The 17,143-nt window shown below is 40.0% G+C and overlaps 1 protein-coding gene across 1 annotated transcript; it reads right to left on the bottom strand.

The window, feature by feature from the left end:
• Positions 1–1,819: 1,819 nt before the first annotated feature.
• prr7 (proline rich 7 (synaptic)) lies at positions 1,820–9,142 on the bottom strand. The gene is made up of 3 exons (XM_081390372.1): positions 8,844–9,142; positions 6,707–7,522; positions 1,820–3,024 (listed from the first exon to the last, which is right to left on the bottom strand). Exons 2-3 carry the CDS (start codon positions 7,005–7,007, stop codon positions 2,591–2,593), a joined length of 735 nt encoding a protein of 244 aa, XP_081246498.1. The 5' UTR covers positions 7,008–7,522; positions 8,844–9,142; the 3' UTR covers positions 1,820–2,590.
• Between the last annotated feature and the right edge of the window lie 8,001 nt (positions 9,143–17,143).

The following is a 17,143-nucleotide window of genomic DNA, read 5'->3' as shown; positions in this document are numbered from 1 at the left end:
GCAGTTAGAGATCAATCCATGTTAGATATAGATCCGGGTTGCTTAAGACCCGAATATGTAATAATGATTGGCGAAACATTCATGAATTTAAGGTTTAATCAAATATGTTAGGCATTCACTGGCCCTGTTTGTGTATTGTCTATATTTTAATAAACAAACCGAAAATCCTCAAATGAACATTGAAATATATAGCAGCTGTAAATTAGTACAGCTCAGATTATTGTGTCCGCACACGCAAGCACACTTTGCACGCTACATGAACATTGCATGATACACTTTCACAGTTTGCCATTCACAGTTCAAGTGACAAGAAAGAAAATGCGCTATAGAAAATCTGGAGTGTAAATCTAGTGTGAAAAAGGAACAAAATTGGGCCTAAATTGAGACTGATCAACAGATCAAAAGAGATTTACTCAACATAAACCCTTTGGATTGATGCACCAGAGCCTCTTGATGACGGCTTTCATTGAAAATGGCATAAACGGGGTACATTTGGTACATAATATGTCTCGTATACTGTATGCTAATTTGCAGTCCACTTATCATAGTGGATGTGAGAAGGCTGTGTACCAGAGCAGTGACGGTACTGCTCACTTCATCTATGCAAACAGATTCACACGGCTCTGCTACGGTCGCATAGCAACACATTGCTGGCAGAGAGAAGGTAGTTTACATCTCTGTCTTTAGCTTCGGTTGTGATGTAACTGAATATATAAAACAGAGAGGGAAAAGCATATACAGTCATTTTAATACTCTCCCAAAAGAATAATCAAACCTTTCCCATTGATTTATTTGGGGGACTTGCTTTTAATTTGCCGTAACTTGCTGTAAGAGGGTGTTTTTGAAATGACATTAAGGTGCAGTAAATTTCATTGATTGTCTTTGTACAATTTTGTATTTTGGTCTGTGCAGAATATGGATATTTCCCCTGATTTGATCAATATTTGGCCATTTAAGGTTAGTTCTAGTTGTCATTTTTTCAGGACATTCTTATTTTTATTTATAAAAGAGAATATGGTGTACTTTTTAAGAAAGTATTTTTCCTCCTCAACCTTTTCAAAAGAATCCATTTGTGATCCCACCTTCATTCTTTCATTTATATAACAAGAAGCAGCGCTTGATTTCCAACATTTGACATGGGCATCGTTTTATCTTTGTAGGGATAACAAGTAATAAATATTATATTCTTTATTTAATTGTATTATTTAATTTCTGCACAGGTTATAATGAAGGAGGGAACAATGCCTCGTATGCCAAGTCTTTATAATGTGGGTTGTGGGAAGTGCGTTTCCTTTATGCTTTTGTTATTTTCGGGTGCTCTAGAAATGGTTGAGCAATTAAAAAAAAGCAAAGACATCACTATGATGTAGTAAAAGCATTGCGTGCCCACTTACACTGTAATTGCTTTCTCACATTTCCAAAATAGAGCTTATTTTAATCAAATGTCATTTGAAAGCATCCAGCACATGCATGAAAGCAGTGTTATATACGCTGGGAAACTGACAAAGACAGCCATTAAATGGATTTGAGGTAGAATCGTTTAAGGGCACGGAAACATACATAAGAGAAATGATGGCAGTAAAAGGGAAAAATATTTGAAATCAAGCATTTTCACAATGCAGCAATCACCACATTGATTACGAAAGAATACAAACAGCCTAGCAAAAATGAATGCAGTTTGTTAAATAAATGCCGGAAATCCCACATGTGGATGCAACATCAGCAGGAAGTACCGTGGGCAACATGGTGATGCTTGAAAATGTTGACAAATCTCATTCGCAGGTCATTACAAACAAGGTGCTATCATCAATCTGAGGAGCACTTCAGGAGGATGGATTTAATATATATATTTTTTTAAATCATTATTCATACAGAGATTCAGAATCTGTAAAAAAGAGAATAGTACTGCTGACATGACATTAAAGGCAGTTTCTCAGTGTACCCGCATATGGTAATGTGTTAAAAGCTGTGAGAGACAACTTTCTCCAATGGAAACAACAGACATCTTTCCAAAAATTGCAACTCCTCAGGCGACAACTTACTTTGGAGGAACAATTTGAGAATACGTTGAAGCTTTTCCACCCCCAAAGTGCAGACTCCTTCCTGAGAAAGGAACTGGCACAGAATCCAGAAAGAGATGCCAGGTATTGTTTTCCAGTTTATGAACCAACATTTTGTACAGCTGAGCAGCATTGTGTAGCTACAATACGGAGCAACCGCTGTCATTTCGCTATGTCGCACTTCTGTGTTTTACCCTGTTTCACAAAGTCAGGGTTTGAAACGTCATTTGTATTATGTCAGTGAGCCGCAGATGAGAGAGGACGTGAGGGGCGAGGTGTTGGTGGGCTACAGACAGCTCCTGGGAGCCATGGCAACAGCGTTCACATAATAGCTGCTGCTCTGCATCAGCCGAAGATGCCACGGAGAGCAAAGAGGACGAGAGAGAGAAGCGAGTGTGATGGATCTGCAAATTAACCCCTGAACAAAGCTGATTCAACCGATTCTGCCCCCAAAAGACAGCAATCGAAACGCCTCTGGCAGTTCTTCAGACCACATATGACTCAGCATTGTGAGGTCTATTTTTGTGGGCTCATACCGCTGTGCTTCGACCCAAAAGGGGAAAGGCGGTGGGCAAACCATAGTGTTGATCCAGACTGCGGAGTCCCCGCAAGCCCAAGTCTGTGTGAGTCCGGCCCTCACGAGGCATGGTGGTGATGGCAGAGGCCTGGGGCTCGACTGGCAGGTTGTTGTGGTTGAGGTCCATGGTGGACAGGAGGTGCCCCAGTGAGTCCCAGCGTCTGGCCGAAGGTAGGCGTATGAGGGACGAGTAGCCACGTTCGGGAAACACGGTCACGGGGGCCATCTTGCTGGTCTCAGACTCTTGGTGCTCCCTGGAGGACCTGGTTGTAGGTTTGGTGTAAGTTCCTCCCCTGGGGTCCGACAGAACTTCACTGTAAGGGGGCGGTGGGTCCTCCATCAATACGGCCTCTTCGTAGCATGGAGGTTTTCCAAAGACATCTGTGTCTGCTGAGAAAAGCCAAATGGTTCAACAGGGAACAGAAAGAACACTGCAAGCTGCACCAAACATGCAAGGTTTTAGTTGCTTATAATCACTGTTGCTTCATGACCCCAAGATATTGTGGGCCTGAAGTCAGCCCAGACATCATTAAACATACATTTTGCACTAAGTTATCATATGATATTAAACAACATAAATGAGGGCTTGGTATACTTTATCAGGGGAGGGTAGAAGAACTGAAGCTTTTATCATTTCCTTCAACGTCACCTCTCACTCTTAGATGAAAGCTAGGATAGATTTTCTTTTGTGTAAAGAAGTTATAACCAGCATATTGAGGTCAGAGATAAGACTGTTTGCTGTTTGACTAGGCAGTGTTTTCCCTCTATCATTTGTGCTTTTATTAGAATGGAAGATGAAAGCTAACCGGAAAAAGTCATAGAGGCTGCACTTCTTAGTTATGTGTTCTGATATAGGATTGCAGCAAATGGAGGCAGTGCTTCTTAAACTGCACTTTTAACCCAAATGAGAATGTTGAGAAAAACAATTTTGTTTCATTTTCTCAAGACAATGTGAGTGGTGCTTGCCCATCCAAGGAATGGTTGCAAGGGGATTGCTAGGGTGTTCTGGGTGGCTGTAAAAGTCTAAAAGTTGGAATACATTACATGATTTTTGCCCCTATTTGCAGTTTAGACACAAGTCAGAGCCAGTCGGCATATTTTTGAATGTTAAAGTTAAAAGATTTTGCAGAAATTCACATAGTATGATGGACATGGACTGTGATTTTTTTTGTTGCTTCAGACTATGAATCCGTCCAGTCGGAGGAGATCAAACATATTTGATATTTTAAAGGGTCAGTTCACCCAAAAATTATGTCATTAATTACTCACGCTCATGTCATTCCAAACCCGTGAGACATTCATTCATCTTTGGAACTCAAATGAAAATAATGAAATCTGAAAGCTTTCTGTTCCTCCATTGACAGTCTACGCAACTGCCACTTTCAAGCCCCAGAAAGGTAGTAAAGACATCTTAGTAAAGACAAAGTAATCCATGTTACTCCAGTGGTTTAACCTCAACTTTATGAAGCGACTCGAGTGCTTTGTTTGTGCAAAAAAAATTTGAATCCCCAACCCACGTTCATGTAACAATGTCCACTCTCACACTTACATATAATTAGAGTAAAGGTGCGTATTTGGCGTGCTGTCCGGGGGAGGGCTCCAAGCTCAGAATTTGGCCCGAACCCAGAGTACTCCTCGCGTGGTAGGAATAGTTAGAACTAAAAGTGTGGAGAAGGGGTGGTGGAAGTCTGCTGTATATATACCTCTTATCGTTAATTGGATTGATTAACTGAAAGCTCTCCACTCGTGTTAATTATGTCAATTATCTGAACATGCTCCTCTTGAACTTTGTTAATAAAACATCATGCATTGTGGTGCTCTCGTGAACACTCGTTGGAGATAAACATTTTCCAAATAAAGTGGTAAATGATGTTTTTTTCTTCTTTTTTTTGCGCAAAAAGAATTCAGAAAATTGAGGTTAAACCACTTGGGTCACATGGATTACTTTTATGATGTCTTTACTACCTTTCTGGGGCTTGAAAGTGGTAGTTGCGTAGCTGTCAATGGAGAGACAGAAAGCTCTCAGATTTCATTAAAAATTATACAATTTTAATAGTTGTGTATTGTATTCCAGCCTTAGATCTCAATCATATTGATACAGTACCTAGATATGGCCATCCATCTATCCATTCTTCAAACAGCTTGTCCTATGTAGGGTCGCAAGTAGATATGGCCAGTCCAGGCTAGCTGAATGATTTAAAATAACATTCATGTCTATGTATTTACTAAAGAAATAGTTGTGTTTGTCTTAGAAAGCACCATTAAGTAGTTCATATGGTAGGTCAATTCCAGACACCCTATAGTTTCAGGTCTGCTCACAACATCATCTAAAACTGTATTTTTTTTCAGTTCATCTAGCAGAATTTAGTATTGAACTGTAGAAGAGGTCCGTTATATCAGGCACATGTCAATGATTATACACCCCCACCCCTCTTAACACTGTCCCTGCTGGTGAAGCTATTCAAGGACAGTGTTACGGCAGAGAAGTCATTTGATGGTGACTCTAGCTTGAAACTTATACTTCTCATTAAATACAATCTTTGGGGAAAGTTTCCTTGATTAAAATCTTTTAAAAAAAAGTGTGTGACCATTTCCTCATTTGGTGCTCAATGCGTCACAGGGGACATGATGAGTCTGCTGTTGTAAAGTGATACAAAGTCCTTTTAAAGAGCAGAATTCTTTCCGTCTCTTACTCTTTTATGAGCTGACTTATTACTCAGGCCCTGTTTCAATGTGTGGTCATCCATCCTGTGTGTTTGGCACAGGTTTAAAGGGACATTCTTTGCCCATGGCTGGGGATCCACCATCTCTGGCAGCCAAAGCACATGATTATCCCGGCTCTAGCTGCTGCTAGCTCAGTGCTGTACTCGTCTGCCTACACAACACCCCCACAAGACTCACTGTTACCATGTCATACATGAAAGAATGCAGCTCGTGCTGCCAACACTGTGTGAGGAGTCAAGGTTTTCAGTTGTACAGCCCTTAGGAGATGGACAATCTTTGTTGATTGGTAAACAGTGTTAAAACACAACATGCTTAATGTATTAATAAAAGGTAGCGTCCTCTGCTTGGTTATTGGATTATGCAGATTGCTATTTGAAAGATGATACTTCTAATTGGCAATGGTAAGATCATCAAGACAATTACTGCCACTGTCTTGACAACCCTGCTGAAAAATCCAGCATAATGTTTTTCATCATTTCATGTCTGTTCAGGCTGGTTTATGATGATATAGTGCTGGTCTAGCAGGTGGACCAGTATAATCATGCTGTTCTCAAGGAAAACGGAGCTGGTGTAGCCACCAGCATTCCGGCTTCCCATGCTGGTTTCAGCATGCAAAACATGCCTTGTGCAGGTGACCAGCAATGCTGTGTTTTTCAGCAGGGAAGTTTAAAAAGTTGTTTGGTTTGAAAGTTGTGAAGGTATTGTGTACTTTAAATGCTTATATAGCATTAGTGTTGACGTGGAAGTCTATAGTAATTTTATAGGAAATGTCTGATTAGTAAGAGACAGAGCACTAAGTCAGGCTAAAGGACTGTGCTGAGTTTAGTGGATGTAGTTTAGAACCTCTAGGAGGGGTAAGAGTCAGAAAGGTGAAAGGTGTTTAACATACCTGTAACCTCGAAACTTGTTAAAGTCAATAAACTTACATAATATATTCTCATAGATTAATAACTAAGAGATATTAAACATTAGAAGGAAAGGGTGAAAGAACGATTTGAAAATTGATCAAGGTCACATTAGATTATATGAAGTGGTATTTGCAACTAATCAGATAGCTGGAGAAGGACATTTCGAAACATTTCGTCATTTCAAAGGTCTAGTCCTTTTTTGAGTTTTATTTTGCTAATATTCTGCTATGTTGTTAAAAGACTTGAAATGTCTCAAATTTTGATTTCATTGGGATTTTTAAGTCATGGCTCTTTGTAAAGAAACGATTTTCTTCCAAAAATGTGGGTGGGTGGATGAATGTAGAAGCTTCTACATGCCTCCTCAATCAAAATAGTCCCCATAGCCCTGATTGCAGACAAAACTGCATTGGATGATTGAGCTTGTTTGAACATCCTACCTTCAGAGACAGTCCAGTTTGCTTGAGGGAGAGTGTGTGTAACAGGCAGCTGTGGAGACATCATTTGAAGTGGAAGGCAGAACTGAGGGGGTTCTCTAGGAGGGTATCCTCCTCCGGTGCAGTCCAGAGGCTCCATCTCCAGCGCCCGCAGGCACTGTTCCCTCAGTCTCTCTTCACGCCGCTGCTTCAGCTTGCGCTGGGCGAAGCTGCAAAAGCAGCAAAGCATGACAATGAGAGCCCAGATCAGCCAGAAGCCGGCAAAGCATGCCAAAAATGTATAGGTCCCCTGCGACATCACCATGATGATCACCTTGATAAAGTTTGTGCCCTCCAGGATCCAGTGGGAAGATTTAAAGTCTTAAGGAGACCTGCTGATTGAGTCGTAGAGTTCACGCACCAAGTCTCAAAGCACACGAACAGACCATAGCTATCATATTTCTATGAATCCTGTTGTTTAAAACCATTACGAGTCTATCCAAGTGTTTGCTGAGCTCATTTTTTTTCAAAGTTAACCGACGGAAAGGTTTCCCACTGACCGGAGGTCAAAGAAAGTGACCTGATTTCACTTGAAGCACATTCCACGAAAACGCAAGATGTCCGAAATATTGCTAAAGAGAAACTGTAGGGGCACGTTCCGAAGGTCCTCCAGGGGCCCTTTCCCAAGAAGAAATGAATATCTGCAGATGCTCTTTTCCTGACAGCTGGTGCAATGAGGGAATGCTAACGTCTCACAGTGCCTGGGTCTCCTCCTGTGTTGTGATCCTCCGCTGAGCAGATCAGGGCTCTTTAGATCTCCAGAGGACACCAGCAGTCACGCTGCTCAACAAAGGGAAAGAACATAGAAGGGGGCAACCGTCATAAGTTATGAACTTGTCATATTTTCAAAACACAGACCCTTAATATTTCACACACAATGGCCCATTTCATAATTAACCTCAGCTGTTCAAGCACAACTCACACAATGACTTTAGGGGGTAAGTATCAATTTCATACATTGAGAGAGTGGTAGTACACATAGTTTTCCAGAAAGATTGTAAATAAATGGTGTCAACAGAGAAAGTTTTCATTCACTAATGTATTTTGAACATTAATGATGGCTTTCAACATTGTTAATGACAGCTCTCGACTGCCGACAAATAAAAATGCCATTTTATAACTAAGATTGAGACAACTTATGTAACCAGTTCTGAGATGATCTAGTAAAAGCTTTATTTCCTACACATTCAATCGCATCTCTATCCGAGATCTTGCTGACCTTGAGGAAGCAGAATAATTCTTTGTCCTGTGTCATTATCACTGATGGCATCCGATGTTCCCATCTGAATGTGGTCATCCATTTCTGATTGCTTATACACACTGCCTTAAAAAACGAATTCAGCAATGTCATCTTTTGGAGGACATGACCTATAGATTACCTGAGGAACTAGAGCTGCTTTACACTGGGGACAAATCTATGCTAATATTGGTCAATAAATAATGGTTCCCCCAATTCTGATCAAGTGGTTACATTCGGTTTTGTTTAACATACATTGATAGTCATTCAGTTTATAGGAATGGTCAGAGAACACTGGCTCTCATTATATGAATGAGAAAGAAGCTGTCATCACCTCTTACTTAACTGAGGAAGAAATATGACTTTGCTGATGCCCCCTATTAACAAATTGTCATTGATATAAAGCATATTATTGCATACGTTTCATAAAAATCAAAAATCAAAATCTGTTATCACATAACTAAGAAACGTTTTTACAAATAAAATAAGGTCGGTGTTGTTTTTCTTTAATTACAACACAGTTTTCAGTGTTTGGTAAGCTATTATGTCCATGTCCAATCATCACAATAAATGAATAAAGCCATAAATAAACAATCGTTTAATATAGCAGTGATGATATGCAGCCTCTCAGGTGGGTGATATTTATGGAGAAATGTGCGCAATAATGACAGATGAACACCACATTTTATATTACAAAGAGTAAACTACAACATGCAAGGACTTGAAAATCTTCACTTGTGAACGCCTGTATCACTAGACAGCTTTTAGGCATCTACTACATTTTTATACTAGCCTACCTTTAACCACCTATGTGTGTTCGTAATTTTCAAATAGAAACAAATATGCTGCTGGTAGGCTACTTACATGATAAGCGTCTTCCAGTCACGATGTTTCAGACGCGTGACACCGTTTCAATGGTCGGGACGTGACTCAATCCATATAAAGTTGCGGTAGTTGTCAGCGCCACATAATGTTAATAGCAGACTTGTAGTTAGATGCGTGTGTTTTTTAGTGTCTTCACTAATGTTTACCTGGATAAACAGAAAGCGTTTGGTGTTCCGCCTCGTTCCTTGGTCGTGATGCGCGCGATTGTTAATGGACACCTGTAATTGACGCGCGCGCGTCATGAAACACCCACAATGGCACTCCGCGCGAGATGCGCTGCTGCTTTCACGAGGACTCTCTATATCAAATTGAGAATAACGGTTCTCTAAACAATCTGACATGCTCGCTCCTCCTTTTTAACTGTTTGTAGAACAAAGTGACTGAAGTGGCACGGTTTTGTCTGAATGGGATTATTTGTTGTGTCTGTATCGGTCATGTTTATGATGTGGTTGTGATTGTTTGGTTAAATGAAGTCTAAACGTCAGTATTTCAGTAATGATAACAATAATCTCTTCGGTTTGTTTCACAAACGCTTCTCACTGGATGGAAAGGTCCGTTGATATGACTATTAAAGATGCACTCAATTATTTTACACAAAAAAGTTTCACATAAAAAAATCAAAAGCACCATTTTTAATGCATTTCAAAAAATACTATTAAAATGATGTGCACTCACATAAAATCAAGACTCACTCAAGACACGAAGAATCAGTCGATTAAGAATGTACATGTATGCGGGACCAAGTGCCGAGTATAGGGGTGGCTATGGCTTATTCCCTCTTGTGCTGATTGGTTGGATTATGTGAACATGTTGCTTCTGAACTTTGTTAAATACAATTCATAACAAACATGCTTAAGAATCCACTGCAAGTAATGTTCTAAGAACATATTGCACAACAGAACATACTCAAGGACATTCTGTATTGGAGAGAACATGGTCGTGAGTGCAACAGTGGCCTTGGTTCCATAAGAAGGCTATTTTTCCAACGGATTTTAAGTTATAAGCCATGGACCAAACCAACCAGCTCAGAGTTGAATAACAATATTACAAACTTTTATTAGAAGTGATATATAATGTCATTCACAGTGCATTTTGGGAGTGGGCGGGCGGTCACTGTAGAGCTCATTTGGCATGATTCTATGATTGTATTTCTCTTAGTCTGTAGGATGTATACAGTAGTTCTTAACCAGGAATTGCAGTTTTTTGTTTTGCACTGTAACATGATTTTTAAAATCCGCCTGTGGGGAAAATCAAGCTTTTAATGTTGTTTATATGTCTATGTGGTGTTTTTAATATGCTTTAAGACAAACCATGTGCAAATCCATAAGTCGACACCATTGCTGAGTATTTTCTCCTTAAAACTGCAGCGAACCAAAGACAGTCTCAAAAACTCGGTTTGAAATCGCTGGTGTTTCTGACGTCACAAAATACCTTGTAACCAATCAGATCAATGTGTGATCGTCAACGAGTGAATCTCTGAGCTGGTGTGAGTGAGTGGAGGCGGGGCTCATTCGCATATTCATAGAACCGCGTATACTAAATGAGGCAAGGGTGTAGAGTTAGATTCAAGCTATTTTAAGGCACGAATAATTTTTGTCAAGGAAAAAAAACTTTTAAATATGTCATTTTAAAGATCAAAGGTGAGTTTTAAGGGATACAGTTATTGACTACAGGGGGACTTTTAAACATTACCTTGGACTGATCACTTCAACAGAAGTATAGCTATACACGGTAGCTGATCTTATGGTATATCTCTCTTTACAGACTTATAAAATCAATTCCCCTATGGAGAAATTAATGAATTTTTTACTTCTAGAACCCAACAGTGGCACTTTAGGAAACATGCGCAGGAGCACTTAGCACTGAAGACTGTTTTCAAGGACATTGTGCATTTAACAGAACATGTACAGTAGTATAGAACATCATCAGGAGCTTTTTTCCATAGAATAGAAGATGCTCAAGAATACTTGAACAGATTTTCCATAAAACATAATGTAAGAATTATGTTGGCTATTCTTCAGGATAGCAGAATGGAGCTGATTTGTTTTACCTCCTCTTTTAATCTGTGCAACAGTGTTGGACATAAGGGAAAAGAGCATTGCCATGACAACTTGCATGAACACTGCGCCATGCAGCTTCACAGTGACTATAAAGTCGTTGCCTATATCTGAGGTTGCCATATTGCTTACCATTATTATTATGCAGTGCTTCACCATACAGTGTAGCCGTGGACTTCCACTCTTCATCATAGACAAGTTAATAGGATAGGACAGACAATAGCATATGCCATTTTTAGCATGCACAAAAATGCTATTTGATTGGCAGTGTGTAATGCTTGTGTTCATTTTAGACGTAGTCTCTCCACACACTCATCATAGACACCATCAATGCCTGTGTTCATTTTTGAAAGCCCTGGGCAAAACCACCTTGAAGCATTCTTTGTTTTCATGCTGAACAACATTCTCCTCTCCTTGCTGGCCCTGTGGATGAATAAAACACATCAGAGAGTCTGCTTTTGCCTTTTATTTCCCAGGAAAGAATGGACACATTATATTGAAATTAATGAATACCACTATTTCATGCATTGCCCACATCCATCCATCCATCCAGTTCCTTTTGAGAGCAGACACATGGGAACATTTTTCCACTTCATTTCCATAACTCCACAATCAGTCCCATACATTTCTTCACCTTAACAGCATTATCTGTCATTCGGTGCTTCCCTTGTGTTAAAGCTGCAGTATGACCTAGAGTCGTTAGGTGTGTTCCATTCAACCGTATGTGCCCTGAGAAGTTTACTACAAAAGTCACTGCACATCACTCCATTACTGCAAGAAATTTGAAAATGATTGGTGAAAATGATTTTTGAGGCTCCAGCGTTTTTTTGAGTTTAATTGGTCACAGGTGTGGTTTGTACATGGTTTTTCTTGAGTATATGAGTATGTGAGATGTGACAGTAGAGTGCAACAGTCAAGATTACCAGTAAATAAAAGATAAAAGACACATCCAAAAGAACCAAATGTGTTTATTTTCATATTAAACATTGCAATAGACATTATCCCTTTTTTCAATTATGACAACTCTTAGCAGTTTTGCCATGTAAATTAATATGACAGTGTTAATGTATTTGGTCTTGACAGACTGCCTGGTCTACACTAAAAAAATCTACCAAAACTAAAACTTGTAACATTCCACTTTCAAACCAAAAATGTATATTTTAGATTACAGATTTCTAGAATTCCTATCATTTTTCATCTATATAAGGTAGCAGCACTAAACATTTTCAAAGTGAAAAATATTCCATACCAATTGAGTGCATTAAATACTGTTAATGGAAGCTCAAACATGCATGTTTGATGCATGAGAACCAATGAGGATTATTGTCATGCGTCAAGAAAGCACATTTGAGGTCTAATTTACCATGTTTGATGCACTCTATGTATTGACAAACTATTATGTATCAATAAACGGTAATGTTTAAACTAAATTAAAATTGGTTCTTCATCGTCTCTTCAGTGTCATAGTTATGTTCAGTTTGTTTTAGTTTTAATAGACATTCAGTTTGTTTTCATTAGTCACGTCTTCCTTTGTTTGATTTTCCCGCCACTCCTTTGTTACCATGGTCACGTCATTATGAGTCAGTACTCCTTTTCCTTTGTTTGTTGTCCGGTCACTCTTAGGCCCCGTTTACGCATACATGGTTTTTTGAAAAACGGAGACATTTCCCTTACACGCAAACGGAGAATTCGCCTCTGAAAACGATTCTTTCTAAAAACTCTATAATGTCGAGGAGTAGAGACCATAGACAGTAAAAGAAATGGACACAGCGACCCCATTGGATTCAACAGAGAAAAGTGAAGTCAATTAGAAGCACTCACTTCCTGATGGCCGAGCGTACTGCACAGACTCAAACTGAGCTTGACGACATAGATGTGACGTGAGCAACCTGTCTGTCTTCTAGTAGCTGTGCCAAGAGAAATCTGAATCATTCCCTTCTGAAACTTGCAGAGACGGAGAGTGTGAGTAGGAGGTGTCCATGAGCTAGGAGCAGGAGAAACTTTTGCTAAGTATTCTGATTAATTATTTTGTCATTTTGCCTCCACGTCCCCCCGATTGCCCGCGAGCTTCTCCTCCTGTCCATACGGTAATTCTCTCTACGGTGCGTCAGAGAGTCGTGTGGTTATGAGGCAATCGTTAGCCTATTTTTACAAAAACTGCTTCTACGGGGCCATAACGTAAGATACAAGGTAATGGAGTCTTTTATACATTTTCGTGTTTCTTTAAAAATATATAATGGACAAATTGAGTCTTTAAACGCCTCAGATGTAAAGTTATTCGCTGTCAAAGTGACGCCAAAATGAATGGGAGTCAATGGAATTCCCCCCGGGAAGCTTCAGTTTTTTCTGAAAGATTACCCCCTTGGCAGAGACGAATGAGTGCCGTTGTTGCTATTTTCGGGATTCTGATTGGCTAATGTGGGCTTGAGCTTCTCGTTACACTGCCACCTACAGATTTGGCATGCTCTTGATGGTATAAATACACGGGTTCATGTAAACAAACACTTTTCTGAAAACTGACAGATGTGCACAATGTTATTTTTGAAAACGGAGAGGGTGACATGTCCGTTTATGAAAATAGCCGGCCATGTGTAAACGTAGCCCAACATTAAGGGTCTGTTTAAACGACACCGCTTTAAACTAAAAACTTTTTATGTGTTTTGGCCATTCATTTACACGACAACGGTGCCTAAAAACGCAAACTTTTGAAAAAAAGTCTCCATGTAAACACGATGACGTCATGTACATGCGTATTACGTGTTCATAGTGTTTCATCGCCATCTAATCTGGCAGCAGAAAACTGCGTTTTTAGTCGTTTACGTGGATCCGTGTGTATGGGGATCGTTTTTGAAAATGGTGTCGTCTGTACGCGGAAAACTCGTGTTTTCCTTGTCGTGTAACAGGGTTCTAATTCGTATATATTGTACTCTATATGGTTGAATACATACGTATTCAGGAATGACTTAATTTGCATATTACATATTTTAACATAAAGCTTAATGGAAAATTAAGTACTGTCATTTTATACTGTCTTCTTGGGAGAGGAACCATTTGCCACATATTATTTACTCACCAAGGCTTTCAGCCAAGTCCAGGCCAATTTCCTGCATTATCCCTCAGAAGAAAGGCAATGTCATTCATTCTGAATGGGGTAAATGACTCAGGAAAAAATTACACAGTGATCTCGATGGAGGCAAAAGGTCACTCTTTTTGTGATTGGCTGACCTCCTTCTGCCTCTGTGGTGTGCCCTCAATGACAGGAATTGACCCACAGACGCTCTGTATGACGGATCACATGCCAGCAGACTAAGAGTGTGACACAATCTGGCCTGCCTAGCAATACAGATACAATCAGTGACACATTGACTCAAACACTTGAGACAATGAGAGTCATTGTCCGATGAGTAATACTTTGTCACAAAATACACTAAAACGTTGCCGTCACAGAGGTCTGTTTGCGTTTTTCTCTCTAAGCTTTGGCAATATCCACAGAATTTTTGCATTAGCGTAGTCTTGAGATCAGAATGAAGAGTAAGCATAATATATTACAGGAATAGTGTCTTCTTCACACTGGTAAATATTTAGACTGCTGTCTTAACCTTGATTTCTTGGGAGACAAAATGTTTTAGTGGCTTCATTATCCTAGGAACAAGCCCATTATTAACTTGTTGAGTAAAACTTTGTTAATGAATGTTAATGATTGTAAAGAACTTCAACATTGTCCATTAGTAGATGCATGGTTATGTTGGTCTATCATTTACAAAGGTGACAATGTCTGACACAGTTTTCTGACATCATCTAAGCTGAGAAACAAAGGATTTTTTTTCATGGTTTATTTCTTTTTTCAGTGTATGTAAATAAAGATATCATACCAGTGATAATGGAAAAAGTGGCCAAATTGTGCAAAAGCAAAAGTTCAGGTCTCTTAAAGTCTCTTAATGCTTGATCAAATAAATCAATATTGAGAAATATTACTACAATTTAAAATAACTGCTTTCTATATTTAATATATATTTTAAAATTATTTTTTTTCCTGTGATGGCAACATGAATTTACTTGATGAATAGAAAGTTAGAAAAGAACAACATTTATTTGAAATATAAGTCTGTTGTAACATTATAAATGTTTTTACTGTCACTTCTGATCAATTACATGCATCATTGCAGAATAAAAGTATTAATTTTGTAAGGCTGGAAACTTACACTGCTATTTTGAACCAATAATCGGAACAAAAGGCAGTTGAAGGATGACGTATAATTCAAATATTTATCTGACTCAATATAATTAATCAGACTCCATTAAAGTTGTTGTTATTCTTTAACCTCTTATTCTTTAAAGGTAAATGTCTTTCTTAGAAATGATAGGAAAACGTAGGATTTAACCTGAACGTTTAGATAACGAAAGTTATAATCACTTTAGCTTTCAACATAATCAGTGATAAAGATTCTCAAAGCCTTTAAAGCAGGAAAAGATATTTATTAAGTTACATGTTTAAATATACAGACAGTAGAATGGATCAACATACTGTATTGAAAAATGAGTTGTAACAAATAATGCACTGTATTGCAGAAAAGGCCGTAAAAGCCTTTCTTGTAGTATGAGGTTACGCACCGGTGTGCGGGAGTGGTGGGGTTAAAGCCTTTCTCACACATCAACAGTTACATTTCCTTCTTATACCCTGAGCAAAGCATTGTTAAACATGAGTGGAATACCAACACCGAAACCGACCGACAGGAAACCAAAAGATGAGGCAAATGGGTAGTGATCAAGAGGGGGAGAAGAATATTAACATATTCTCCTCAATGCATGTTTAACCAATAGTACCTAGATTGCACATTAAGATACTTTAATATCTCTGTTAAGTTCACCACCATTCATTTCAGTTTATAAGCTGTCAGATGAGATCAAACATGGCATAGTAACATATTAGAACACACTAGTAAATAAACAAAATATGCTAAAACGGTGTTCATGTATGGTTCATGCCCTTACTGCGAGGGCATAATTATGTTGACACTGTGGTCACGACTGTACTTCATCGTGAAGGCAAGAGCCCCCTCTGATGTTACCCCAAGAAAGGTGGTGGGTTACGGCCGATCTTGGACCTGCGAGTTTTGAACCGGGCCCTTCACAAACTCTCGTTTAAAATCTTAACACAGAAACGCATTCTCACGTGCGTTCTTCACCAAGATTGAAGCAATCGACCTGAAGTATATGTATTACCACGTCTTGATTGTGCCTCAACACAGACCGTTTCTTCAGTTAGTCTTCGAGGGTCGAGTGTACCAGTACAAGGTCCTCTCCCCCCCACAGCTGAGTCCCGGGATGGGTGTGGTTCCGTGGCACATTGAACTTTCAGCCCTTGATCAGACCTTGCCTTTCTATGGGCCAGAGTGCTGTTAGAACAAGTGTCTAGGCATGTTGTTGTGACAACAGATGCCTCCAGAACAGGTTGGGGCACTGTATGTTGTATACTGTATGGGCACGCAGCTTCGGGCTCCTGGACGGGACCTCAACTGTGGCATATAAATTGCCTACAGTTGATGACACTGCTGCTCAGCCTGTGCTGGCTTCGACTGTTGTATCAGGGCGAGTGTGTGTTGACATGCTCTCACGACAGCTCATGATCCCGGAAGAATGGAGACTCCACCCCTAGGTGGTCCAGCTGATCTGGAGTCGATTCGGGGAAGCACAGGTAGACCTGTTTGCCTTCCACTGCCAGCTCTTTTACTCCCTGACTGAGGGCCCCCTCGGCACGGAAGCTTTTTTCCACACAGTTGGCCCTGGGCCTACGCAAATAGGCATTTCCCCCAGTGAGCCTACGAGGAGCAGGTTGTGAAGTTGCGCCTTATTGGCCCACCCGGACCTGGTTTTCAGACCTGATGCTCCTTGCGACAGCCCCTCCCTGGTGGATTCCCCTGAAGAAGGACCTTCTTTCTCAGGGACGGGGCACCATATAGGACCCACATCCGGACCTCTGGAACCTCAACGTGTGGCTTCTGGGTGAGACGTGGAGGAATGAAGTGGTCTACCACCAGTGGTTGAGCTTCAGATCATGTCTCTAAAGACAGCGCTCCTGACCGCGCTTCACTTCCATCAAGAGGGTGGGGGACCTGCGGGCATTTTTGGTCAGCTAATGCTGTGTCCTGTTCGCACCCTGAGTGTTTGCATGGACCACATGCGGAGCTTTAGAAGCTCTGAGCAGCTTTGTCTGCTTTTGAG

The sequence above is a fragment of the Scardinius erythrophthalmus genome (assembly GCF_964197995.2).
Source record: "Scardinius erythrophthalmus genome assembly, chromosome: 17".
Lineage (NCBI taxonomy): Eukaryota > Metazoa > Chordata > Actinopteri > Cypriniformes > Leuciscidae > Scardinius > Scardinius erythrophthalmus.
The sequence above is the reverse complement of the archived record's forward strand: the minus strand, read 5'-3'. Positions and strand labels throughout refer to the sequence as shown.

Coding starts and splice junctions, on each gene's coding strand:
- prr7 (XM_081390372.1), bottom strand. CDS start 7,007: ATGGTGATGTCGCAGGGGACCTATACATTTTTGGCATGCTTTGCCGGC. Junction 3,025..6,706: donor AAACTGGACTGTCTCTGAAG/GTAGGATGTTCA, acceptor TTTTCTCAGCAG/ACACAGATGTCTTTGGAAAA.